Raw genomic sequence first — 27,172 nt, forward strand, 5'->3', positions numbered from 1 at the left:
AGCTCCCCTGATAGGCAGATGGAGCATATCATTCTTTGAACCTAGCACCTAACTAGGAGGGTGCTACAGTAGTTAAAAGTTTACTGGCCCATTGCATGTCTGCTATCTCAAACTACAACTCCCATAATTTACCACACTCTGCATTGTAGTCTTTGGGCTGGTTTGACTTTGCTCTCCCCCTACTGGTTGGAGAGAGTAACAGCACAATATCAGCAATACAGTAGAGCAACAGAGGGTATAGTCTCCCTCCTCCACATTGCTGTAGCTCAGCATCAAGCTACAAAGATATGGTGAATGGGCCATCATTAGGAAGGGAGGAACATTTTCATTGAAGGAGTAAACTAATTTCTTGGGGCCTTTTGAAGGAAGATGTTGTGACTAGGTAGACCCCAATGATTCTTACTACATTCAAGCAGTGGAGTGGCGTTTCCTTGGCATGTTTCAGAGCAAAGCATTAGGAAGGCAGGACAATGCCCTTACCTTTGATATTTGTTAATACCTTCTAAGGCCTATACCCTATCTAAAATGTCCTCACTGAGGTGGGAGGAAAAGACAACCTTAGGGAAGGAGGGGGGTCCAGGTCTCAGGACCACCCTTTTCCCCATATAAAAGACAAGAAAAGGCTCCTTGCAAAAAAGGTCCATCAGAGAGATGCCGATGGAAGTAATGGCCACCAGAAAGGCAACCTTTCATGTGCTAGCCCCAAATGAGATATCTTGAATCAACTCAAAAAGGAAAAAAAGCAACTCCTTACATAAAAAAGGTCTTGACAAGATTGTGCAAAGTCAAAAGGTTTTTTTTTTTTTTTTCTTTTTTTTTTAGAAAAGAATGGATAAGGCTAAAACCTGTCCCTTTAGAGTACTACGAGCCAGATGTTCCCCAGGCTACACTGGAGAAGGCCAGGAAGCAAGTATAAGAATATTAATCTGAGATGAGATGCCTACTTTCTCACCAGCCAAAGCAGGCCCTAAAAATGTAGATCCTAACAGGTGGATTTCTTGCCTTGAATAAGGTGAAAATGAGTCAGAATTTTCGCTAACCTTTAGGACCTGTATTTCAACAGCTATACCGTTTAAGACAGTGAGAAGAGGGCCCTGTGGAAGGAGGTTTGGCCCATTTTGTAGAGGCCAAGGCTTGTCCACCAGGAGTCAGTTTGTGTACCAAGTTCTCTCGGACCAATTTGGAGCAATGAGGCTCACCAGAATCCATTCTTCCTCTATTTTGTGGAGCAGTTAAATGAGAAGTAAAAACCAAAGCTTTTTTGGCTATACTTCAACTGCTCTGCAAAATAGAGGAAGAAGCCAAAGCTATTTTGGCAGTATTTTTTTTTGGGTTGAGTGCAGTTCGCTCTGCAAAAAGTCAGCTGATGTCACTCAGTTGGGCCAGGCTTGGGAAAGATCTCTACTCTACAGCTGTGGCATTGTCAAGCAGCATGCTAACTGGGTGTCTGTGTAGGGGAGGGATCCAGCGTAGGATAGTCAGTCTTATGGTAGGGGAGAGGCACTGCACACTCGGTAGCCGAAGAGAGCGAAGAGAGAAGATTTAGGGAAACCCTTGGCTTACCATACTGCTTTCCACAAGAGTTTTATCAGTCTCCACCATGAGGAGGTGCAGGATGCAGCCATGACACTGCTTAACACTGCTTATCTGTGGGGGATACTGTGACAGGACAGTCGGAGATTGATCGGTCATTTGTTTCCCCAGGAGCAAAAATTCAACAGGCTGCCCCCCCCCCCCCCCCCATCGCAGGCGAATCTGAATGGAGCAAGGAACTGTATGTGCTGAATAGCGTAAACCGGACACTAACAATTTATATTGTTTGTTCGCAAACCCAGCAACATGCTTGAAGTGAAACCAAAGGAATTAAGAAAAAACTGAATTTTTGTAAAATCTTACCATAAAATTCCTTTCTCTGAGTCCTCCGACAGTCGCCGCCCATTCACACAGTCTTCACTAATGGGGTATTTCTTCATTTCCGCAGGAATTTCTAGGCATAAGACTTGTAAAAGAACAATTCATCTACATAGTCACACCCATGGGGGCTGTCCTAGTCCAATACCCCCCTGCAATAGCCATCCCAACTCAGTTTGGTCTCAAGCAGTAATAGTGTAGAAAAACGCCCCAAAAGAGGGGCGGGGGCGGCGACTGTCTGAGGACTCAGAGAAAGGAATTTTACGGTAAGATTTTACAAAAATTCAGCTCTCTCTTATGTCCTCCGACAGTCGCCGCCCATTCACAAAGTCTTCACTAATGGGGATGTCCCAAAGCAGTGTAGACATGAGGGGTGGGCAACGCAACCTTCAGAAAAGCAACGCAGTACCCACAGAGAAAGAAACCTTACATGAACAGAAAGGCAGCCTTCTGGGTAACAAAAAAAATGGCTCAACAGGAGCAACAACCCAGGAAAACAAATAACCAAGGGGAAAAACAACCCCAACAGCCAGGGACCCGTACAAAACCAGAGTTCCCTATGGCACTGCCACACAGAGAACTTTACAGCCAAAGGAGGCATCAGCCAGAACATCAATTTTATAGAATTTGGAAACGGTGTGCACCGATGACCAAGTCGCAGCCTTGCACACCTGGGCCACCGAAGCCTGATGCCGGAAGGCCCAGGACGCACTCACCGACCTGGTAGAATGCACCTTGACAGGGAAGGGAGGAACCCGTTCCTGCAACGAATAGGCTTGTACAATGGTCTGTCCAATCCATTTGGCAATGGTTGCTGCAGACGCAGCCATACCCTCCCGAGGTCCCTCAGGAAGGACAAAGAGAATCAGATTTCCGAAAGGATTCAGTCGACGACAGGTAAACCCTGATCGCCCTGACAACATCCAAGGAATGCAATGCAACCTCCTTAGGATGCTTAGGCTTTGCACAGTCCTCATTAAGGTGAAAATCAGACACCACCTTAGGAAGAAAGGATGGGTTAGGTCGCAAGACCACCTTATCCCTATGAACCATCAGGTAAGGGGAATGGCAAGACAACGCCGTCAAACGGGGAACGCTGCAACACAGACAGAACCAAGTTCAAGTCCCATGGAGGTAAGGGCTCCCTTCTAGGAGGTGCCAAGTGACGCACACCTTGAATAAAGGTGCGAATCAAGGAATTAGATGCCACAGGGCGCTGGAAAAGAATAGCCAGTGCAGATAACTGGCCCTTAATCGTGGCCAAAGCAAGGCGCTGGTCCACATCAGCCTAAAGGAAAGCCAACACCCTCGCCACAGAGTAGGAACGAGGAGAGAAACCCCTGGACTCACACCAGGCAAAAAAAGCTTTCCACGTACGGTAATAAATCTTACCAGAGGAGGCTTTTCTAGCCTTGATCAAAGTAGGAATGACCTCTGAGGAGAGACCCCTGTCTCTCAGGAACTGGCTTTCAACAGCCAGGCCGTTAAAGCCAGCGACTGTAAAGCAGGATGGAAGATCGGTCCCTGAGACAGTAGATCTTTTCACATTGGCAGCCGCCACAGAGGCTCTACGGCCAGGTGAACGATGTCCGCGTACAAGGACCGGCGAGGCCAGTCCAGCGCTACCAGAATCACCAGTGATTGTTCAGATGCAAACCTGCGAAGGAACCTGGACAACAACTGAATTGGAGGAAGGGCATACATCAGATGATACTGATGCCAATGAACCACCAGCGCATCCGAGGCGTCTGCCAGAGGATCTCGCGTTCTTGCCACAAACCTTTCCACCTTGTGGTTTAGCCGAGACACGAACAGATCCACACCCGGAGATCCCCACTTCTCATACAGCATCTGAAACACCTCCGGGTGTAGGGACCATTCCCCCTGGTCCAGGGTCTGGCGGCTCCGATAGACGGCCTGCAATTCTCCACACCCGGAATGTGAACTGCCGATATCGCCGAGACATGAGTCTCGGCCCAAGACAGGATACCGGTCACCTCCTGGGCCGTCCGGGCACTTCTGGTGTCCCCTTGGTGATTGATGTAAGCCACCGCAGTGGCATTGTCGTACAGGACGGCCCTGAAGACGATTCGACCAATGGAGCAGGCACAGCCTGATCAGTCTCAATTGCAAAATGTTTATCGGGAGGGAGGATTCCTCCCCCGACCAAGTGCCCTGGGTAGACAGGTTGCCCAGAACGCCACCCCAGCCCGACAGGCTGGCATCCGTGGTTATCACCGTCCAAAGAATTGGCCAGAAGGATTTTCCGTCCGACACAGACGGGGACTGAAGCCACCAAAATAGATCCATTCTGGTCTGGCGACTCAAGAGACACCCTCAGGTCCAAGGTCTGATGCAGTCTGTCCCATCTGGCGAGGATCTCTGCTAGGAGAGCGTGTGTGAAACTGTGAAAATGGTATCGCCTCGAAGGCCGACACCATCAATCCCAGGGACCACATACAGGTCCGGAGCTACGAGGATTCGTTGTCCCCGAGGGACCTGACCTCGTCCTGTAGGGTCCGGAGCTTGTCCTCCGGTAAGAACACCTTTGCTTGAGCAGAGTCCAGAACCATTCGCAGATACGGGAGACGAACCGAAGGCGACAAGGTCGACTTCTGAATGTTAATTGACCAACCAAACTCCTGGATCGTCTGGACTGTAGTGGACAGATCGCGCAACAGGCTCTGATTGGCACTCGATCTTAACAGGAGATTGTCCAGATAACCCAAGACCGCAATGCCCTGTGCCCGCAACAATGATCCTCCGCGATAGCAAATCGGAGGTACCTCTGATGACCCTCGAAAATAGGGATGTGCAGATACACACCCTTCAGGTCTATAGAGGCAGGGAACTCCCCCGGATTCAGGGAGGCCACCACTGAGCGGAGTGATTCCATGCGGAATTTTTGAACGCGCACAAAGCGGTTAAGAGCTTTTAAGTCCAGAATCGGATGCGCTTTGCCATCCTTTCTGGGCACGGTGAACAGATTAGAATAAAACCCCCGAAACCTGTCCCGATGAGGCACCCGGCCGACAACCCCCTGGGCGAGGAGATCCTGCACCGCCTGATGCAGGTCCTGCAACCGCCTTGGGGTCAAATGAAGATTTGAGGTAAAGAATCTGTTTGCCGGCCGTGAAAGAAATTCGATCTTGTACCCTGACCAAATGATTTCCTGAACCCACCTGTCCGTGATTCGGAGCAGCCAAGGTTGGAGGAAACCACGCAAACGTCCCCCCACCCCTTAAACGGGTGAGGGCGCCCCTTCAGGCAGAGGCGGACTGAGCCGCCATCCCAGCTTGGCCGGATTTTTGTTTGCCGAACCAGGGCTTTTTCTGGCCACCTTGGCCCTTGAAGGGTTTTCCTTGTTCTGCGCCTTGAAAGCACGAAAGGACCCCTGATTATGTTTAAAGGAGGAGCCCTGCTTACCGCGGAAAAATTTTCCCTTAAGGTTCTTTCCCCAGTGACTCCTTTAACCAATTCATCCAGGGATTCCCCAAAAAGGCAAGACCCCGCACAGGGGATATTACCCACTGTCTTCCTGGATTTCTGGTCGGCCGACCAGCTATTTAACCAGATTAGGCGACGGTTAATCACTGCGACACTGGATAAGCATATCGCCAAAAGGGCCTCATTGCACAAATACATGATAACCCCTTGATAAATCTGATCCACCATCTCCACTGTAGTGGGAGGGGCAGAGTCAGCCACGAGGGTGCGTTTGAGCACCTTGGTCCAATCCGCCACAGCCTGAGCCACCATTACAGAGGCAAAAATAGGCTTGAGCATGGAACCCGCCACCATATAGGAATGCCGGGCAAGAGATTCCAGTCTCCTATCAGTAGGGTCCCTAAACACCGGAGAGTCCTCGTGGGGACCAGGGTAGCTTTGTTCAATCTGGCTACCGTGTGATCCACTTGAGGCACACACCAGCGCGCAACCGTAGTAGCCGCAAAAGGGTAGAGAAGTTGAAACTTCTTAGGCACCACGAAGGTGTGTTTTAAATTACGCCATAGCTCATTCACCTTATGGTGAAACTGCGGGGCAAGGAAAAACCTGCGCCGTCTTGCGACCCGGTCCTGTGTGTACTCATCCACCCCTGCAACCTCCGCCTCCCCCTCAGACTCTTGCGGGTCCAGAGAAGAGCGAGACCCCGAAAGGGCCACGATACCTACAGCAACCATGTCACACTCAGAATCAGAAGAAAAAGAATCCTATGCCTTTTCCTAGCAGCACGTTCAGTCATTAGCACATCCATTTTTGACACCAAAGTTGCCACAACAGCAGTCAAATTAGTCAGGTTGGAGGATTCAGAGGAACCTGAATCCCCTACCAAAGCTGGAGGGAATTTGCTGTCCTGGGATTCCATAGCAGAAATAAGTTTTTTTCTTTTGTACTGGCCCTTTAAGAGCTTTGCGGACCCCCGAAGCACACCGCTATAAGGACTGTGAGGCACAGACCTCCCGCAGGGACAAAACTCACCAGGAAGTTTGCACAAAGTAGGAAAGGAACAGCAGGACAGAACCCCACAAATGTTTTACCAGCTCCTTCGGTCGGCTCTGTGAGAAAGAAGGAAGTGATGTCACCGCTGGAGGCTGAACTGAGGCTGCAGACCAAGGGAAAATGGATGCCTATTGAAACTAATGGGAGGCTTCGGCTAGATGGCCGCCGACATGTGTTAGGAACGATCGATTGCCACACGCAAGATGGCGCCAAAACACACTACATAACATGCTGTATAAACGACCATAGTGAAGCCAGACATGCTGCCCACACTTAAAATGGCGGACCGGCGGTTTTTAACCCCGCAGAGGTCGCCGCATGTGTCTGCACCTCCAAGCACCCTAAAGTGACATTAGGAGAGGGACCCCCAAAATCCCACACAGCGCTGCTGTGAGAGAATAAAATCCCAGCAGGGACCAGGAGCAAGGAGCCCAAAACGCAGACATAGGGGACACCACAGTCACAGGACTGCCGACAGGACTGCCGACCCCAGAGGCCCCACACCTGTACCCGATGGCGTGGGGTGCCTCATATCAAACGGGAAACCGCCCACCCTCAGATGGCAGGGGAGTGCCGCCGGCAAGAAACGCAGTACACTAGTAGCGCATGGACGAACCTATGCTGTGTCCAGTGAGGTAGCCACCTCACATGGCTGCATCCCTGAGGACAGGGATGGGTCGTTTGCGAGGCCAGGGCGAACACATAGCCTGCGAAACGCTCTATGGCAGGCTGGGATTCCATCTGACCCTCAGTCCTGGAGGACCAGGACGGTCAGTCCGATTCCCAGCTCCGCAAACGCCGTCTTCATCCGAAGATCCAACTAACTAGAGCTGATAAAATAAACAGCTAGCAATGTAAAGAAAAAATTACATTTTCAGAAAATACATCATAAGAGAAAAGAAGAAGGCTGAGACTGTAGCCTCAGCACAGGGAAGCCTATCCACTCCTAAGCTAGGCAGAAGACAAAACTCAGTTGGGATGGCTATTGCAGGGGGGTATTGAACTAGTAGGACAGCCCCCATGGGTGTGACTATGTAGATGAATTGTTCTTTTACAAGTCTTATGTCTAGAAACTCCTGCGGAGAGGAAGCAATGCCCCATTAGTGAAGACTATGAATGGGCGGCGACTGTGGGCGGACGTAAGAGAAACTGGATTTTTGTAAGAACTTACCGTAAAATCCTTTTCTCCGAAGTTAGACAGACGCAGCTCCATCATCTTTAGACCAATGGGTTATGCTCATCCAACCAGTAATAGGCATTAGGCAGGAAAAAAGTTTAACCATGCCTATGGGGCTGTCCCTGCAGGCATAATCCCACACACTCTGCTATCAGCAAACAGTTTAGTTGCAAGCAGTGTTTAGAATACAAAAATAACCCATTCACTCAGAAGTAGAAGGGCGGGTGCTGCGTCTGTCGAACTTTGGAGAAAAGGATTTTTCGGTAAGTTCTTACAAAAATCCAGTTTTCTCTATCGTTCGACAGACGCAGCTCCATCTTCTTTAGACCAATGGGATGTCCCAAAGCAGTATAATCGCAAAGCAAGACGACGTAATTCCCCAAAGGCTAAACATAACCAATCAGGTAACATGGAGCTTGTCGGGATTATTGGGGGTGATTAAAATAATAATAGGTAAAAAAAAAAAAAATGGATTTAAAAAGCCATGTATATTTCATCTTATGCATATAAGATTCTGAACTGTCCAGCGTCCATTTTGTTTAAGGTGAATGAAAGTTCATATATGTTCATTTGCAAAATGTCTCTTACAAGCTTACAAGAGAGAATAGAGTTTCAACAGAGGTCTTTGTATTTCTTTTAAGATCGTAAATAAGATTTACATAGACACCTTTTCAGATAAGACATAATGGTAGTGCCAGTCTGTCTGTATATATTTAACAATGGACAATACCCCAGTATACTCTAGCAGACATTTAAAATGAACTATATAAGTTTTTAAAGATACATTATTATGTGTGAGAAGATATTAGCCATAATTATGTCATTATATTATGTAGGGCATATACATATACAGTGGGTACGGAAAGTATTCAGACCCCCTTAAATTTTTCACTCTTTGTAATATTGCAGCCATTTGCTAAAATCATTTAGGTTCATTCTTCTTCCTCATGAATGTACACATAGCACCCCATACCGACAGAAAAACACAGAATTGTTGACCTTCTTGCCAGAGGGTACACAAAAACAATTCTAAAAAAAGCTTACAAAAAAGCAATTTCTAGTGATAGAAGCAAACTATTATCCCCTAAACAAAACAAAGAGGAGGATTCAATCTTAAGAATAACAACAACATATTCGGAACAACATCCAACAATTAAAAAAAAATAGTATCCAAATACTGGCATGTACTGACTCTGGATCCCACCGTAGGCAAATACGTCCCAGAACACCCTCACTTTACCTACCGGAATGTACCGGCGCTAAAGGATAAACTCGTTCAGAGCGAATTTAAAAACCAAGAAAGACTAGACCCATGCAAATATAAGGGCACTTATATGTGCGGCAGCTGTAGATACTGTGGCTTTATGCTCACATCCAAAAACCCTATTCTGCCGAATGGCCAGATGTTTAGGCCGAAGCATTTCGCCAACTGCCGCACTCACGGAGTGGTATATTTACTACTCTGTGGGTGCGGCTGTTTTTACGTCGGCAAGACGAAATTGGATTTTTTCAAACGTGCCAACAGGCATATCAAAAGCATTAAAACTTGTGACCCGGATTTACCCCTTGGACGGCACGCGGCACTTATCCATCCAGGGAAATTTCCGAAAATTAAATTTTTAATCCTAGACAGGATCCACCCTAGTTCCAGAGGAGGAGACTGGAACAAGGTCCTCCTGCAAATGGAACTACGGTGGATCCATCTCCTCAAGGCCACTGAGCCCCCAGGACTAAATGAGATGGTATCCTTTAAGCCGTTTCTGGAAGGCTTCAGCTCAGGAGGAATGGAAAAATGAGATCTCCTTCCTCATTGCTGATAACTGCTTTACTATCTTTGGGATAATGACCATCTTGCTGTTTTAATTTGTCACCAGCAGGGGTCAGTAATGGCAACATTACCACCAATGTATATATGTTTTTGATGCATGCATACAATTCTTTTTCTGGTTTCTGATCTCCCAACAGGTGCTTTCACGCTCATCTGAATCACCGCGGACTGTAATCAAAATGATAACAAACCTCTCTTTTTTCCCTTGTTACTTTTGTGCCCTTTCTCCCTTTTTTTGTATACAAATACAGAAAATTGGAGATCGTTAAGGGCAGCCTCAATGAGGCTTCATTACAAATCTCCTTTTGAATGAGACTTTTTTCCTCACTGACAAGCAAAAAGAATTTCCAATCTACACACATTGCCGGTTACTTCCTGTCCTCATAGGACGGAATAATGTGGTCATTAGTACCAGTGAATCCTTGCCAAGTGGACAACCCGGCATGGGAGGCGGCCGCCACCTAGTGGCGAGCCGCATCACGAGTCTGTCATGCTAAGGCCTCGCATCGCGAGACCGGCAGACGTTGACTCACACAAGGCCCCGCCTGCGTTCCACACTGACGGGTCAGGTGACGTGCCGGTGGAACGCAGGAGCCGACCGAACTTCCGCCACGCCGCTATCTGGGCCAATGGATGGGTAAACGATTGGCCCCTCCGCACCAGGGACCCCAGCAGGCAATTAGCGAAAGGAGAGGCTAAAACAAAGCAGATAAGTCAACACAGCTGTGAAGTCCAATTGACTCCACATATAAACCCCCGAACCTCGGCAGTGAACTCATTGTTCGCTTGCTGAGAATACTGAGGGGATCCGGCCTGATCCAGGCTGACAAACATCTTGTTAAAGGTAACAGCTTTTATCTCAGTCTGAACCAAATCTCCTCTTAGTTTATGGAGGCGATTTATCCATACCTATGCCATTATTGTTTATTGGGAGGAACTAAGATATATCTACACAACTAAATGATATTTTCTTCTCCATGTCTTGAAGCAGAGCTAAAAATTATTTGTTTCAAACACATGATACAAAATGCTACACTGGCAATAAGATGGAACCTTTTATTTTATGATAGTTTCTCTCTTCCTCACCCTTTTAAACAATACGGCTATTTTATATCAGGTCAATGAGCTCCCTGTTTCTGATGATTTTATGTCTCCTCTCCCTAGCTGATCGGCCATATTTTGGGATCCAGTTGTCCCTATTTGGCGTTTTCCAGGGACTATCCACATATATTGGCATAACTTTCTCTCCCCACAACATACGTATGTGAGGTTTTACCATATGAATCAGATCAACGATACAGCCAATTTGCGGATTCAGTGGAGCGTTTACAGCACTTGTTTTTAACATATACCGGCAGGTATACAGTTTTGCCCATCACTGCACAGAATGTAAGTCATTATTACCCTTTTAATTTTTCCTATATCAACCGATGTATTATATCAATATTTGTATTGTTCTGTTCAATTGACTGATTTTTGTCTGATCAATTACCTACAGACCACCACCCAGGGCCTCCTCCCTCCCCCCTGAAGAAGGAGTATTTGTTTAACTCCGAAACTAGTCGGGTCTGGAGCCTATACCCTGAATTGGTGTAATTCACTCGAAGTGCATATGTGATGTATTCTACCTAACTTGCCTTTTATACTATTTTGTTAATTTTGTCTTTCAATAAAATATTTAAACTTTTTCTAAACCATTGTATACATGTGAGTGCCTTAAAAATCCCACCAATAGGGGAATTCCTTTTCTTGAGATTTCATTGGGATGTGGCACCACCCATAGCACCCAACACAGGTACCCCCCTTTTGATTCATTCTCACTGCAGAGCACCCGAAGCGCGTGGGAGCAGACCTATTAGACATCTCTGCCCCAGTCACTAATCCCCAGAGGGCCAGGAACTTGATCAAGACTACCAGTGCGATCCGGTCAGCAAAAACAACATCCATCCCCCACTTACTAGAGCAAGTGGCAAAGCCAGCTTCTATCTAATCCCGGGAGGGGGGGGGGGCATGGAGGTAGAATGGGGGCCAAAAGACCACCTGACTGTTAGAGGGGCTGGGGGGATTGGAAGAGAACCCGGGGGTCCGACCATCCTAAGAAGGGGCCCACGTCCACCCCAAGACCGTCAGAGGTTTTGGGGGGACAATCTTCTCACCATACCACGATACCAGGTGGGCATCACATAGAAACCGAACACCTCCCACCCGGGATGGGGGTGCTGTCAGACAGGGGAAAGCTGCGACTCAGGGCGTTCCAGATCGTGTCCCATCGAGACGGTCCACCCGCAGGCCCGTCCCCATCCGTCGGGGGCACAGTCGTGGCGAGGCCTAGTGCTGGACTATAACCTGCTCATGCTCGTTGGCCAGGCTGGGAGACCTAAAGGATCTAGATTATCCAGTGCGAAACCACAGCCGGCTGTTGCTTGTTCCTTCCTCTGGATCTTGGTCTGTCAGGAACTAAATTGTGTAAAAAAATAACTAACACAAATTTCCCTGTTAAAAGCCAAGACCGAAGTCCCATCAGGGAGCTAGGTTCAATTCCTAAAACTAGGCAGAAACAAAAAATTGTTTGCTGATAGCAGTGTGTGGGGTTATGCCTGCAGGGACAGCCCCATAGGCGTGGTTAAACTTTTATCCGGCCTAGTGCCTATTCCTGATTGGAGGAGCATAACCCATTGGTCTAAAGATGATTGAGCTGCATGAGCTGCATCTGACGATGAACGATAGAGAAATTAGGAAATTTCCAGGAGGAAGTCCTAACTCCATGATAATAGGCTAACTAAGCTTGATCATGGGTTTTAATTTTCATTTGTACCCAGCAACCTGGGTAGCATTACACCCAGTAGGGAATGATCTAAAGCACAACTGTATCTTCCAGTGAACAGAAGAGAAATTATACTTTAATTCAACTTTAAAAAATTAGCTTCCGTCATACATACAGGCCAGTTGTAGTACTGGTGGCAGAGCTTGTAAGTCAGTCGCTGCATATGATCTGGCTTCAGACCTCCGTTGTCATACACAACATTGTAGTGTGTTGGGGACACAGTGCCTTGTCGCACAGACTGGCTGATGATGAAGAAGTCATACCTGAAGGGAAGAAGCCATAGAAGTGCTTTTCGTAAAAAAAACAAAAAAAAAAAAACATATACAGGCACATACTCAATCTAGGCATTCTACAAAGCCAATTAAAAACAAAAGGAAACAGCTGAGCTTCTCTAGCTAAAACTGAACTCCAGGCAAACGGCTAACAACAAATGTGTTTTCTGATTTGTTGCCATAAAATTGAAAAAAGGTCTGCCACTTAGTAAGATCTGTGGCTTCCTCGGGTCAGTGGTGCAGATTCATTATTCATAAAGGAAGCTGACATACAGAAGTAACATTAAAGTGTTATTAAACCCACACTAGTAAAATCAGTCTGTCTGCAGAAAAGCATGCTTGGTATACTCACGGTGGAACCTAAGGGGATAATCCTGCGCAGTGTGTAAAAACTGAATTTTTGTAAAATTCCTTTCTCTGAGTCCTCCGACAGTCGCCGCCTCCTCCAAGTCATCACTATTGGGTATTGACTTCTGCTCCGCAGGATAAGCTAGGCATTAGACTTAGTCAAAAGAACAAAATCATTTGCATAGACACACCCATGGGGGCTGTCCCAATGGTCAATACCCCCCTGCAGTGATCACTCCCAACTCAGTTTGGTAGCATAGCAGTAAGTGTACAAGAAAACCCCAAAAGAAGGGCGGGGGCAGGAACTGTCGGAGGACTCAGAGAAAGGAATTTTATAGGTAAGATTTTACAAAAATTCAGTTTTATTACGTCCTCCGACAGTCGCCGCCTCCTCTAAGTCATCACTATTGGGATGTCCCAAAGCAGTGTAGACATGAGGGGTGGGAGACGCAACCGTAGAAAAGGCAACGCAGTACCCACATCAGAGAAAGGAACCTTACACAAACAGTAAGAGGACCATCTGGGCAACAGAAAACAAGGTTCAACAGGAGCAACAGCCCAGGAAAGCAAATAACCCAGGGGATAACAACCCAACAGCCAGGGACCCACAAAAAAACACAAGGGTCCTTAATGGCACAGCCGCACTGAGAACTTTGCGGCCAAAGGAGGCATCAGCTGATGCCAAAACATCCACCTTATAGAATTTGGAAAAGGTGTGCACCGACGACCAAGTTGCAGCCTTGCACACCTGGGCCACCGAGGCACGATGCCAATAGGCCCAGGACGCACTCAAAGATCTGGTAGAGTGCGCCTCAACAGGGAAGGGTGGAACCTGTTCCTTCAAAGCATAGGCCTGTTCAATGGTCTGTCTGATCCATTTGGCAATGGTCGCTGCAGACGCAGCCAAGCCCTTCCGAGGTCCCTCAGGAAGGACAAAGAGGGAATCCATCTTCCGAAAGGACTCTGTAGATGACAGGTAAACCCTGATCGCCCTGACAACATCCAAGGAATGCAATGCAACCTCCTTAGGATGCTTAGGCTTCGTACAAAGCGAAGGCAGGACAATGTCCTCATTAAGGTGGAACTCAGAGACCACCTTAGGAAGAAGAAAAGACGAATGAGGTCGCAAGACCACCTTATCCTTGTGGATCACCAAGTAGGGAGAGCGCCAAGACAACGCCGCCAGCTCCGACAATCTGCGAGCCGAAGTGATCGCCACCAAAAAGGCAACCTTCTTAGACAGCAGAGGCAACGATATCTCCCGGATGTTTTCAAAGGGAGCACGCTGTAACACGGACAGAACCAAGTTCAAGTCCCATGGAGGTAAAGGCTCCCTCCTAGGAGCCAAATGTCGCACACCTTGAATTAAGGTGCGAATCAAGGAATGAGACGCCACAGGGCGTTGGAAAAGAATAGCCAGTGCAGACACCTGGGCCCTTTATCGTGGCCAGCGCCAGGTCCACACCAGTCTGGAGGAAAGCCAACACTCTCGACACAGAGTACGAGCGAGGGGAGAACCCCCTGGACTCACACCAGGCGAAATAAGCCTTCCAGGTACGGTAATAGATTTTACCGGATGAGGTTTTCCTAGCCTTAATTAGAGTAGGAATGACCTCAGGGGCAAGACCCCTGTCTCTTAGGCCCTGGGTCTCAACAGTCAGGCTGTTAAAGCCAGCGACTGTAAAGCAGGATGGAAGATCGGTCCCTGAGACAGTAGATCTTCCTGCAGTGGCAGCCGCCAAGGAGGCGCCACCGCCAGGTGAACAACGTCGGCCTACCAGGACCGGGGTGGCCAGTCCGGCGCTACCAGAATCACCAAGTGTGGTTCCGAGGCTAACCTGCGAAGGAACCTGGACAACAACTGAATCGGAGGAAAGGCATACATCAGACGATACTGATGCCAAGGGGCCACTAACGCATCCGAGGCGTCTGCCAGAAGATCGCGTGTTCTTGCCACGAACCTTTCCACCTTGTGGTTTAGCCGAGACGCGAACAGATCCACGTCCGGGGATCCCCACTTCGCACACAGCATCTGGAAGACCTCCGGGTGCAGGGACCATTCCCCCTGGTCCAGGGTCTGGCAGCTCAGATAGGTCGGCCTGCCAATTCTCCACACCCGGAATGTGAACTTCTGAAATCGCCGGGACATGAGTCTCGGCCCAAGACAGAATGTCGGTCACCTCCCGGGCCGCCCGGGCACTCCTGGTGCCCCCTTGGTGGTTGATGCAAGCCACCGCAGTAGCATTGTCCGTCTGTACTTGAACAGGACGGCCCCGAAGACGATCCGACCACTGGAAGAGACAGAGCTTTATCGCTCTCAATTCCAACACATTGATCGGAAGGGAGGATTCCTCTCCCGACCAAGTGCCCTGGGCAGACAGGTTGCCTGCCCAGGACCCCACCCCGACAGGCTGGCATCCGTGGTAATCACTGTCCATAGCAACGGACGGAAGGACTTGCCTTCCGACACCGCCGGGGACTGGAGCCACCACAGAAGATCCATTCTGGTCCGGCGACTCAACGAGACACTCAGATCAAGGGACTGAAGCAGTCTGTCCCACCTGGCCAGGATCTCCGCTTGAAGAGATCGTGTGTGAAACTGAGCAAAGGGTATCGCCTCGAAGGCCGATACCATCAACCCCAGGCACTGCATACAGGTCCTGAGTGATGAAGATGGTTTGTCCCTGAGGGACCTGATCTAGTCCTGCAAGGTCCGGAGCTTGTCCTCCGGCAAGAACACCTTTGCCGGAGCAGAGTCCAGGATGATTACCAGATAGGGAAGACGAACCGATGGAGACAAGGTCGACTTCTGTACGTTGATGGTCCATCTGAACTCCTGGAGCGTCTGTACCGTGGTGGACAGATCGCGCAGTAGGTCCTGGCTGACACTCGATCTTAGGAGGAGATCGTCCAGATACCCCAAGACCGCAATGCCCTGTTCCCGTAGCAGGCCCAGAACAGGCGCCAGCACTTTGGTAAAGACCCTTGGAGCCGAAGCGAGACCGAAAGGTGACGCCACCAACTGATAGTGGTCCTCCGTAATAGCAAACCAAAGGTACCTCTGGTGACCCTCGAAAATTGGGATGTGTGGATACGCATCCTTCAGGTCGATAGAGGCCAGGAGATCCCCTGAACTCAGGGAGGCCACCACCGAACGGAGAGATTCCTTACGGAACTTCCGAACGCGCACGAAACGGCTCAGCGCTTTCAGGTCCAGAATAGGACGTACCTTGCCGTCCTTTCTGGGCACAGTTAACAGATTTGAATAAAACCCCCGAAACCTGTCTCGATGAGGCACCGGGACAATTACCCCCTGGGTAAGAAGGTCCTGCACCACTCGATGCAGGTCCTGCAGACGCCCTGGAGTCAAATGAAGATTTGAGGGAAAAAATCTGTACGCCGGCCGGGAAAGGAATTCGATCTTGTACCCTGATCGAATGATTTCCTGAACCCACCTGTCCGGAATTCGGAGCAGCCAAGGTTGGAGGAAACCGAGCAAACGTCCCCCACCCCTGAAACGGGTGAGGGCACCCCTTCAGGCAGAGGTGGATTGACCTGCCGAACCGGCATTGCCGGACTTCTGCTTGGTAAGATCTTACAAAAATCCATTTTTCTCTGTCGCTCATTGACAGACGTAGTCCTCTTTGATTCATATCACGTCCCAAAGCAGTGCCACAAATGAGGGGTGGGATTAACGGAAATCAAAATCCAATCTAGAAGGCCCAACCGGTGCCAACTAGAAGCTTAAAGGCTCATCAGACAAAAGAGATGAGACTCAACTAAAACTCAAACGGAAAAAAAAACCCTCGAGGTAGACCACCGGTCTCCTCAAATTGCGGCCTGCAAAACCTTGCGGCCAAAAGAGGCATCTGACGATGCCATCACATCAACTTTATAGAACTTTGCAAAGGTATGCACTGACGACCAAGTAGCCGCCTTGCAAACCTGAAGCACTGATGCCTGATGGCGAAAGGCCCATGACGCACTAAGCGCCCGAGTGGAGTGCGCCTTAACAGGGAACGGGGGCTCCCGACCCTTATTAGAATAAGCCTGTACCACCGTCTGTCTGATCCATTTGGAGATAGTCGTGGCAGATGCAGGCAACCCCTTTTTAGGGCCATCCGGGATCACAAAAAGTGAATCCGTCTTTCGAAACGAGTCCGTCGTTTTCAAGTATACCCTGATCGCCCAAACCACATCCAAGGAGTGTAAAGCAAACTCCCGATGATGGCTGGGCTTAGGACACAGGGAAGGTAATACAATATCCTCATTCAGATGAAATTCTGAAACCACTTTAGGAAGGAAGGATGGATTCGGACGAAGAACCACCTTATCCCTGTGAACCACCAGATATGGGGAACGACAGGATAATGCGGCCAGTTCTGACACCCTGCGTGCAGAAGTGATGGCCACCAAGAAGGCCACCTTCTGGGATAAAGCAAGCAAGGGAATCTCCCTAATATCTTCAAAGGGAGGTTTCTGAAGAACCGACAGCTGATGGCCACCAAGAAGGCCACCTTCTGGGATAAAGCAAGCAAGGGAATCTCCCTAATATCTTCAAAGGGAGGTTTCTGAAGAACCGACAGCACTAAATTAAGATCCCAGGGCGGTAAAGGCGCGCGCACTGGCGGAGCCAGGTGTCGCACCCCCTGGATGAAATTCCGCACCAAGGAATGAGTAGCTAAAGGCTTCTGAAAGAAGATTGCTAATGCTGAAACCTGACCCTTGATAGTGCTCAAGGCCAGCTTCTGCTCAACTCCCTGTTGCAGAAAAGCCAATATTCGGGTCACCGAATAGGAACGTGGGGGGAACCCAAGGGATTCGCACCACGCGATATAAGACTTCCATGTGCGATGATAAATCTTTCTTGAAGTCGCTTTCCTAGCTTTAATTAGAGTAGGAATAACTGAAGTTGACAACCACTTGTCCTTCAGCACCTGGGTTTCAATAGCCAGGCCGTTAAAGCCAGCGATTGTAAAGCAGGATGGAAGATTGGTCCCTGAGACAGCAGGTCTTCCCTGGGAGGAAGTCGCCACGGGACTTCCGCTACCAACCTGACGAAGTCGGCGTACCAGGCTCGACGAGGCCAATCCGGAGCTACCAGGATAACTGGAATTCCCTCCACCTCTATCCTGCGAAGAAGCTTCGGCAGCAACCTGAGAGGAGGGAAGGCATACAGTAGCTGATACTGCCCCCACGGGGCAACCAGCGCGTCTGCGGCATCTGCTAGAGGATCGCGGGAGCGAGCTACAAACCTCCGCACCTTCCTGTTGAGCCGAGATGCCAACAGATCCACATCCGGGGTGCCCCAACGAAGGCACAATTGGTGAAAAACGTCTGGTTGAAGGGACCATTCCCCTTGATCCAGAGTCTGACGGCTGTGATAATCTGCCTGCCAATTCTCCACCCCCGGAATGAACACCGCGGAGAGAGCTGGAACAAACCGCTCCGCCCAACGAAGAATGCTGGCCACTTCCTTGGCCGCCAGGACACTCTTGGTGCCCCCCTGATGATTGACATAAGCCACAGCTGTGGCATTGTCTGACTGGATCCGAACCAGGCTGCCCTGGAGTTGCTCGGTCCAGTGAATCAAACAAAGTCTGATCGCTCTCAGTTCCAATACATTTATCGGTAACGTGGATTCTTCCAGGGACCAAAGTCCCTGGGCAGATGATTGACCGAGAATTCCTCCCCATCCGGATAGACTGGCATCCGTGGTCACAATCGTCCAGTATATTGGCAGAAAAGACTTCCCCTGGTTGAGCATCGGAGATCGAAGCCACCAGACCAGAGACTCCCTGGTCCGCTCGCTCAATCGGATCCGATTGTCTAGGGAATTTGGATTCCGATTCCATTTGAGAAGAATCTCCTCTTGAAGGATTCGGGTATGGGACTGGGCAAATGGTACTGCTTCGAAGGAAGCCACCATCAAACCCAGGACCCTCATGCAAGTCCGAAGACAAGGCCAGTTGTCAGATAGTAACAACTGAATTGTTGACTGAATCTTCCGGAGTTTCCCCGCCGGAAGGAATACTTTTGCCCTGGATGTGTCTAGAATTAGACCCAGATATTCGAGCCTCCTGGTGAGAACCAGAGAAGACTTCTGCAGGTTCACCAGTCACCCGAACACTTGCAAAGAGATCATGGTGATCTCTAAGTTTTGTAACAAGGTCAGCGGAGACTCCGCACGGAGCAGAAGATCGTCTAGGTAACCTAGAATCGATATGCCTCGTTGTCGCAACAGTGCCAACACTGGGGCCAACACCGTCGTGAAGACCTGGGGAGCCGAGGCGAGACCAAAGGGTAACGCCGCAAACTGATAATGGTTCTCTTCTACGGAAAAACGCAGGAAACGCTGATGTCCTGCGTAAATGGGAATGTGAAGATAGGCATCCTTGATGTCTATGGATGCTAGAAAATCCCCCTGCTGCAGGGAGGCTGCTACTGTGCAAATGGATTCCATCTTGAATTTTTGTATCTTGACAAAAAGATTGAGTGCTCTTAAGTCCAGGATTGGACGCACCTTGCCCTCCTTTCTGGGTATTGTGAACAGGTTTGAATAAAACCCTTGAAAACGCTCTGTCCAAGGAACGTGGACCACCACTCCTTGTTGCAGTAAATCCGTAACCGCCCCCCGCAGAGCTTCTAGGCTATCTGGGGATAGTCAGATATTGGAAGGGAAGAATCGCACCGGTGGGAGAGATTGAAACTCGATCTTGTAACCTGACCTTATGACTTCGCGAACCCATTTGTCCGGGATTCTGGAAAGCCATGGATCCGGAAACCGGCGAAGACGTCCCCCCACCCCAGCTATGGGTGGGGGCGCACCTTCAGGCTTTAGTAGCCTTATCTTCAGGTCTGGAAGAGCCGGACCTTTGTTTGCCCGACCAGCGCCCCTTGAAACCTCCTGAAGGAGTTTTGGAGGTCTTTGCTTTGTCGCCCGTGGGGCGAAAAAACTTCTTATGAGCGGAAAAGGAAGGCCCCCGTTTCTGACAAGGTCCTTTACCCTCAGTACTTTGTGGCAAGAAAGTACTCTTGCCTCCAGTGAGATCCTTGATAATCTCATCTAAGTTGGCCCCAAATAGGCGCTCACCTTGAAAAGGGAGATTAGACAAAGCTCTCTTGGAACCTTGGTCTGCTGACCAACATTTTAGCCACAGTGTACGTCTGAGGACCACTGCTGAAACTGAAGCTCGCCCCGATAAAGGAGTGGCGTCTAGAGCAGCGTCACAGACAAACTGTAACCCTTGTATCATCTGTTCCCTTGTATCATCTGTTCCAACAGATCTGATATCGCCTGGGGAATATCTCTCCCCTCTAAGTCCCGGCGTAACCACTTGGTCCATTCTGTCACAGTTTGTGAAACCAGACCAATAGCAATTACTGGTCTGAAAGCTGACCCAATCAGGGAAAAGATGGCGCGAGACACAGCTTCCACCTTACGATCCACTGGATCCTTAAAGGACGGAGCATCCTCCAAATGGGATAACCATAGCTTTGTTTAATCTGGAAATTGGAGAATCCACCACAGATGGTACTGTCCATTTCTTGAGGAGGGATTCCTCGAACGGATAACGTCTGTTAATGAGTTTGGAAATAGTAGGGGCTCGTTTTGGATGACTCCATTCTTCCTTAATTACATTACCGAAACATTTGGGCAAGGGAAATACCTTCGCCATTTTGGTGCGTTTATTAGTACTAAAAGGGATCTCAGTCTCCGCTACTTCCGACGGTGTAACCTGTAGTCCTAAGGTTTCCCGGACAGATACAATTAGCGCGTTCGCCAACGCTTCCTCTCGGGCTATGATAGATGCCGAAACATCCTCCTCACTGTCTGAAGAGACAGTACCCGAGACACAAACCCCAGATGAGGTACCTGCACCTGCAATGACAGGCTCCGACTCTGAATCTGAAGTTTCAGATGAAATGGGGGTAGGCGGGGGTCGCTTCCTTGCCCCCCGTTCCTGACAGGCCACTTCCACCCGGGATACAAAAGACTCCAAAACCGCTGACAATGCATCAATAGTAAGTGGGGAACTGGAGGGTCCTGCAGCCACCTCGAGGGGATCAGGTGGAGATACATGTGTGGCAGGGTCCATGTTAATCCAGGACACTCTGCCAGTGAAAAATTTGAAAAAATAAAAAATACCTTTTTTTTTTGTGTAATCCCCCAGCGCAATAGCGCCCCTCAGCGTACCTGCTTTGGACCCCCACAGAGAGAGAGAGAGAGAGACCCCAAGGACTCACCACCTGATGCAGAGAAGTTTCTATCAAACTGCTGTTAGCGTTGTCCTGTGCAGCCTGGGAAGTCCTGTACTAGGTTTCCCGGGTAAAAGGAAGTGGCTCCGCCCCCTGTGTACGCCTTCCGGCGCTCCCAGCTACTCCTCGAGGTCGGCTGGGCACATGAAACATGGCCGCCCCCATGCAGGAGACGCCAGGCTACGAAAAAATAGCGGCCTGCGTGACCTGCGGGCGGCCTATGTAGAAAATGCAGACATGCGGTCTACAACAAAATGGCGGCGGACTGCCGATCTAGCGTGGCTCCTCCAGTGCAGCGGCCTGTGAACGGCTCTGAAAAGGCTGATGGCGGCCTGCGGGAGCATGGCGATAGCCCTCAGTCTAAGGTAGGTGCTTGCTATTACCTCCTTTGCCCTGGATGTCTTATATTTTACTATAGTAAATCGAACCAGGTCTCCTTGGATCAAATCTCTGAAGAAACCAAGGCTGCTGGAGTGTTAGCTCCAAAACCAAGCCTGCTGGAGTGTCAGCTCCCAAACCAAGGCTGCTAGAGTGTCAGCTCCCAAACCAAGGCTGCTGGAGTGTCCGCTCCCAAACCAGATCACACTATCACAGGGAGATATGTGAACATGTCATAGGCTAGAGGGGGAACCTTAATGTCAGAAAAGGATCCGACCATACAGAGGGGCCCGTATCCCAAAGAACCCCACAGGGGGGAAGGGGGAACATCTACTCACCATACCGGAACTGACGGGCACCCTCTTTTCACAGTACCCTCTCCACCGAGGTGGGGGGCTGTCGACCAATACGGACGCCGTGACTCTGCTGGTTTTTGGCGTCCAAGCGAGACGTTTAACTTGCAGGGTCAGTCCCCGTCCATGGGACTATGTCGCGGCCGACCCAGCGCGGAGCTATGTTCTGCACGCGCTCGTAGGCTGAACCGGGGTGACCACTGGATCTCAACATCCAGCCCGTCGCCCAGATCCGCCGTGATTTGCTTGAAGATCTCACAGGAAAACTGGAGAAAAAGCTACCTAAAAAAAAAATTTTCTAAAAAATCTTGCCAGGATCAAAGATCCCAGCAAGGAACTTAGTTTTTTTCTGTCTAGTCAGGAGTAAGGACCTGACATCCTGTAGCAGAGAGAGAGAGGATATACCCTCTGGGACTGCCCCTAAGGTGGAGCCAGAACGTTTTCTTTCTGCCTAGTCCTACTCCTGTAGAGGGCAGCATAACCCAATTGATATGAATCAAAGAGGACTACGTCTGTCAATGAGCGACAGAGAAACTGGGGTCTCCTCAGTAGGAATCAAGGTAGCCTTGTTCAACACGGCCACAGTGTGATACACCTGTGGAGGCACATACCATCGCGATTCCGTAGCCGGTGCAAAGGGTAAAGCAACTTAAACCGACTAGGTACCATGAATGGACGTTTTAAAGTGCGCCACAGTTCAGTTACAGTGTAATGAAACTCAGCGGGGCAGGGAAACACCTGTGCCGACTTGCGGGTCCTGTGTGTACCAAAAGAGGACACAATGCCCGGAGGACTGGGCTCATCCTCCAAGTGTAGCATTTCTTTCACAGAGGAAATCAACTTATCCATAGTTGCGCTTTCCTCCGGTGACCAAGGGGGAAAAGCATCAACCCCCTCCACCTCCGCCTCAGACCCCAGAGGGTCCAGGGATGAGCAAGACCCTGAAAAGGGCACGCCCGCCGTAGCAGCCACATCACCATCTGAATCAGAGGAGATAGATAATCTGGGCCTTTTCCTAGCAGCACGTTCAGCCAACAGCACCTCCATTTTGGACACTAAAGACGCCACTACAGCGGCTAAATCAGGCATAACAAGGGCCACAGCAGGACTGGGGTCCCCCACCAGATCTGTAGGGAATTTGCTGTCCTGAGATTCCATCGCCCAAAGTAGAAAACAACAGTGCAATAAAAAGGTACTGGCCCTTTAAAACCGCTGCGGAGTGCGCAGCCCGCCGCTATATGTACAGTGACAAAAGACCCCCAAAAGGAGAAGAAACTGAGCCAGAAATGACAAAACAGGTTATGGAGAGACAGTCTGCAGAGCCCCACAGAGTGTTACCACACCGATCGCTGCTTCAGAGGAAAAGGAAGTGAGGTCATGAGAGGCTGAACTATAGCTGCAATAACCCAGGGAAAATGGCTGCCCATAGAACTGAATGGGAGGCTTCGGCAAAACGGCCGCCGAACATGTGCTCGGAACGATTGTTCTGCCACACGCAAGATGGCGCCAAAACAGCATGTAAAGTAGCCCACAGTGAAGTCAGACATGCTTGCCCATATTAAAGATGGCGGGCCGCGTGGTTTTTCCCCGCTTCGGCCGCCACACACATCGTCTGCACCCCCAGAAAACACACCGAAGTGACACAGGGAAAGGGGCCCCCCAAACATACAGCACCGCAGCGCATGTACTAAAAAAGATCCCAGCAGGGATCGCAACAGGGAGCCCCACACTGGCACAGACATGGGGGACATACAGCATCACAGGACTGCCACCCCAGACAGAGGCCCCACACAGAAGTACTTACCTGTACCAGATGGCGTGGGGTGCCTCTCAGAACGGAAAGCCGCTGTCCTCATCTGACAGGGAATGCAGTTAGCCAAGGACATTACACTGCAGTATCGCAGATGAGTCCAGTGAGGTAGCCACCTCACAGCTGCATCCCTGCTGAGAGCAGGGATGGGTCGTGCATAATGCCAGGACGAACCACGGCTGAATGCTCGATGGCGGGCTGGGGGTCCCTCTGACCCTCTGCCCTGGAGAACCAGGGCGGTCAGTCCGATTCCCAGCTCCGCATGAATCCATCTTCATCCGAACAATCGACTAAAATTAAAGCTGACAAAAGAAACAGCTAGTATAACAAGAAAAAAACTGACATTTTTAACCACTTAGGCCCCGGAGGATTTGGCTGCTAAAAGACCAGGGGGTATTTTGCGATTCGGCACTACGTGACTTTAAACGGACAATTGCGCGGTCGTGCAACGCTGTACCTAAACAAATTTGACGTCCTTTTTTACCCCACAAACAGAGCTTTCTTTTGTGGTATTTGATCAACTGTGCGATTTTTTAATCACGCACTATAAACAAAAAAAGAGCGTCAATTTTGCAAAAATAATATTTTTATATGAAATTCTCTCCCCCCCCCCCCCCCCCCCTAAAAAAGTAAAAATCTAAATTTTTTAACATTTTCGGCCAATTTGTTTTAGGCTACATATGTTTGGTAAAAAAAAAAAAAGAAAAAAAAAAAAAAAAATCGCAAAAAGCGTATTTTGATTGGTTTGCGCAAAAGATTATCGCATTTACTAACAAAGGGAAAGATTTTTGTTGTTTTTTTTTTTCCAACGCGTAATGGCGGCGATCTGCGATTTTTTTTTTGCGGTGCTGCGACATTGGGGCGGACAGATCGGACCCTTGACTGACATTTTTGGGGTTACCAGTGACATTTCTACAGTAATCAGTGCTATATATATGCACTGTTACTGTAAAAATACACTGGCAGTGAAGGGGATAACTTTATTTGAGAGGGAGGGGCTGTATGTGTCCCTAGGGGAGTGATTCTAACTGTGATTGGCTGTGGCTTGAGCTGTAGGAACACTGATCAACGGTCCTACATAGTAGAACCGTATGATCAGTGTTTCTACACAGGGGAGAATGACAGGCAGCTTGTTTACACAAGCTGCCTGACTTTCTCCCTCTCCCCCGACGATCGCAGAGTGAGCGGCGGACATCGGGTCCGCTGGTCACACGTGCGAGGGGGGGGGGGGGTTCGTGACAGCGCGGGAGTGCGCCGCGCGCTCGCTCCCCAGAGCCTCACAGGCTAGTGACGTATATATACACGTCACTTTGCCTGTGAGGGGCTGACCGCCGCAGTATATCTACTTGCGGCGGTCGGCAAGCGGTTAAAAGAAAATCAAATAAAAAAAGATTAGAAAGGCTGAGACTGTAGCCCTAGCACAGGGAAAGCCTAACTACTCCTGACGCTAGGCAGAAACAAACTGAGTTGGGAGTGATCACTGCAGGGGGGTATTGACCAGTGGGACAGCCCCCATGGGTGTGTCTATGCAAATGCTTTTGTTCTTTTGACTAAGTCTTATGCCTAGCTACTCCTGCGGAGCGGAAGTCAATACCCAATAGTGATGACAGAGGAGGCGGCGACTATCGGAGGACGTAAGAGAAAATGCTGTTTGATCCTGTCTTCTCTGATCCTCCCCTTGTTCCACTGTCCCCAATCAATATTCTGATAAGTCTTTAAAGCCACTCTGCTCATGCTCAGTTTGGTGTGTATTGATAGAGAGTTTTTTTATTTTTCTTGGAAGAGTGCATGTGATCAGCACAGGGCCAATCAGCACTGTCCAGACAGAGGGTCAGGAGTCCTGCAGCCTCATATTACAATCAGAGGAGACGAAAACTTCTCCTACAAGCTTCAACCAGACACTGATCAAAGTCACAAAACTGCTACATACTGCTTATAGGAAAAGGTATTTAGCAGTTTATATTTACTAAAATATTTGCATTTTCATGTTCTGTGTACAGGGTCCTTGGGTTACGTAACACTTTAAAAAATTATTTCTGAACGTAGAAAATGTACGTGTGTGTGTGAAGATCAGAATTATAAATCCTTTGGCATAGGGCTGGCCCAAGACATTGTGCTGCCTGGGTCCAAGAATGAAATGCTGCCCCAGCACAAAAAAAAAATCACGCCCACCAAAAGGCTCCCACATCCATTATTTCATATTATGATAATTAAAACTAAAAATACATTTATCAGATAGTCAGATTTACAAGCAACAGAACCTTGTCTATATGCAACATTTTTAAAGGGCAGTGTGTGTGGGGGGGCTGCTTTGTGGTAATGGGGGGTTAAGGTGCTGTTTTGTGGAGGGTTAAGAACTGTTGTGGTGTATAGGGACAAAGAAAAAAAAACGAATATTATTAAAATAAAAATGTAAACATTATACTAAGCCCCTGTTCACATAGGGGCGATCCGACTTCGGGTGGCGACCTCCGAGATTGCGGTGCGAGCAGCGCGCCGCGACCTCGGAGCGGCCGCCACGGACTTCATAACATTGAAGTCTATGGCGGTCGCCTCCTGGTCGCCCAAAGAAGCTCCGGACCCTTTTTCTAAGTCAGAGCGACTTGTGTCGCTCCTATTAGAACGGGTCCGCAGCTTCCCTATGGAAGGCGACCTGTGAGGCGACCAGGTCGCCTCACAGGTCGCCTCTATGTGAACGGGGGCATACTGTCATCTTCCATAATTCACCAACGGACCGGTCCACCAAACACCCACTGTCTGTCCCCAGACCTCCTCTCACTCCTGTGTCTGCAGTGGCCACCGCCCTAGAAGATCCAGCCTGCCCTGCGCGAGATGGAGTGCGCTAATGTCTGAGGTCATTGTGCACACCATAATCACGCCAGGGATGTACCCCAGAGGAGACGCTCCGCCTACTCATGCTCATCAGTTTGCACTACGGGCGGCAGTATGATAGGGAAACGGCGCCTGTAAAGCGCCGCAAACTGATGACACACAAAACTGCTGGGAAAAAATAAAAATAAAAATCTTGGGTCTTTAACTACTCCTTTAAAAGTTCTGCCTGGGACCCATGGTAGGACCGGCCCTGCTTTGGAAGGTAAAAACGTGTATTTTAAATGCGCGTGTAGCTGCTTGCCAGGAGTTCCACATTTAAACAGGGGACCGATGTTGCTGGCATTTGGTCACACACAGAAATGCAAATTCAAATCTGCAGTGTTGATGCCTAAGCAAAGGCATGGGGGACATAATATAGGGTGGTTTGTTTTTGCAGGAAGAGCTGCCCTTTTTTTCCCTACTCTTTCAGTATGTTTATTTGGGTAAAATTTTGAAGAATTACAGTTAAAGAAGGTGGCAACATGTTTTTAGTTGTAAATGGCGCTGAGCCATACAGCAATATAGAAGTATGCATGGAAATCATAAGAAAACATTTCCACAGCATGTCACCCAAGTGTGAGCAGTAAGTCTTTGAAAGGGCTGCATTTTTTAAAGTTATAATGGGGTAAGGCCTTAAAGCC

General features: G+C 49.2%; 1 protein-coding gene across 1 annotated transcript in view; it reads right to left on the reverse strand.

Annotated features, from left to right (window-relative positions):
- Positions 1–27,172, reverse strand: part of LOC309545965 (piwi-like protein 1) — a gene marked incomplete at both ends in the record, with an annotated part of 237,750 nt that overhangs the window by 11,874 nt on the left and 198,704 nt on the right. The window contains one exon of the mRNA XM_082245422.1: positions 12,356–12,503. Coding sequence (XP_082101548.1) covers positions 12,356–12,503 — 148 coding nt within the window. The remainder of the gene's footprint in view (positions 1–12,355; positions 12,504–27,172) is intronic.

This window comes from Pelophylax lessonae, assembly GCF_965119305.1.
Source record: "Pelophylax lessonae genome assembly, chromosome: 2".
In the NCBI taxonomy this organism is placed as follows: domain Eukaryota; kingdom Metazoa; phylum Chordata; class Amphibia; order Anura; family Ranidae; genus Pelophylax; species Pelophylax lessonae.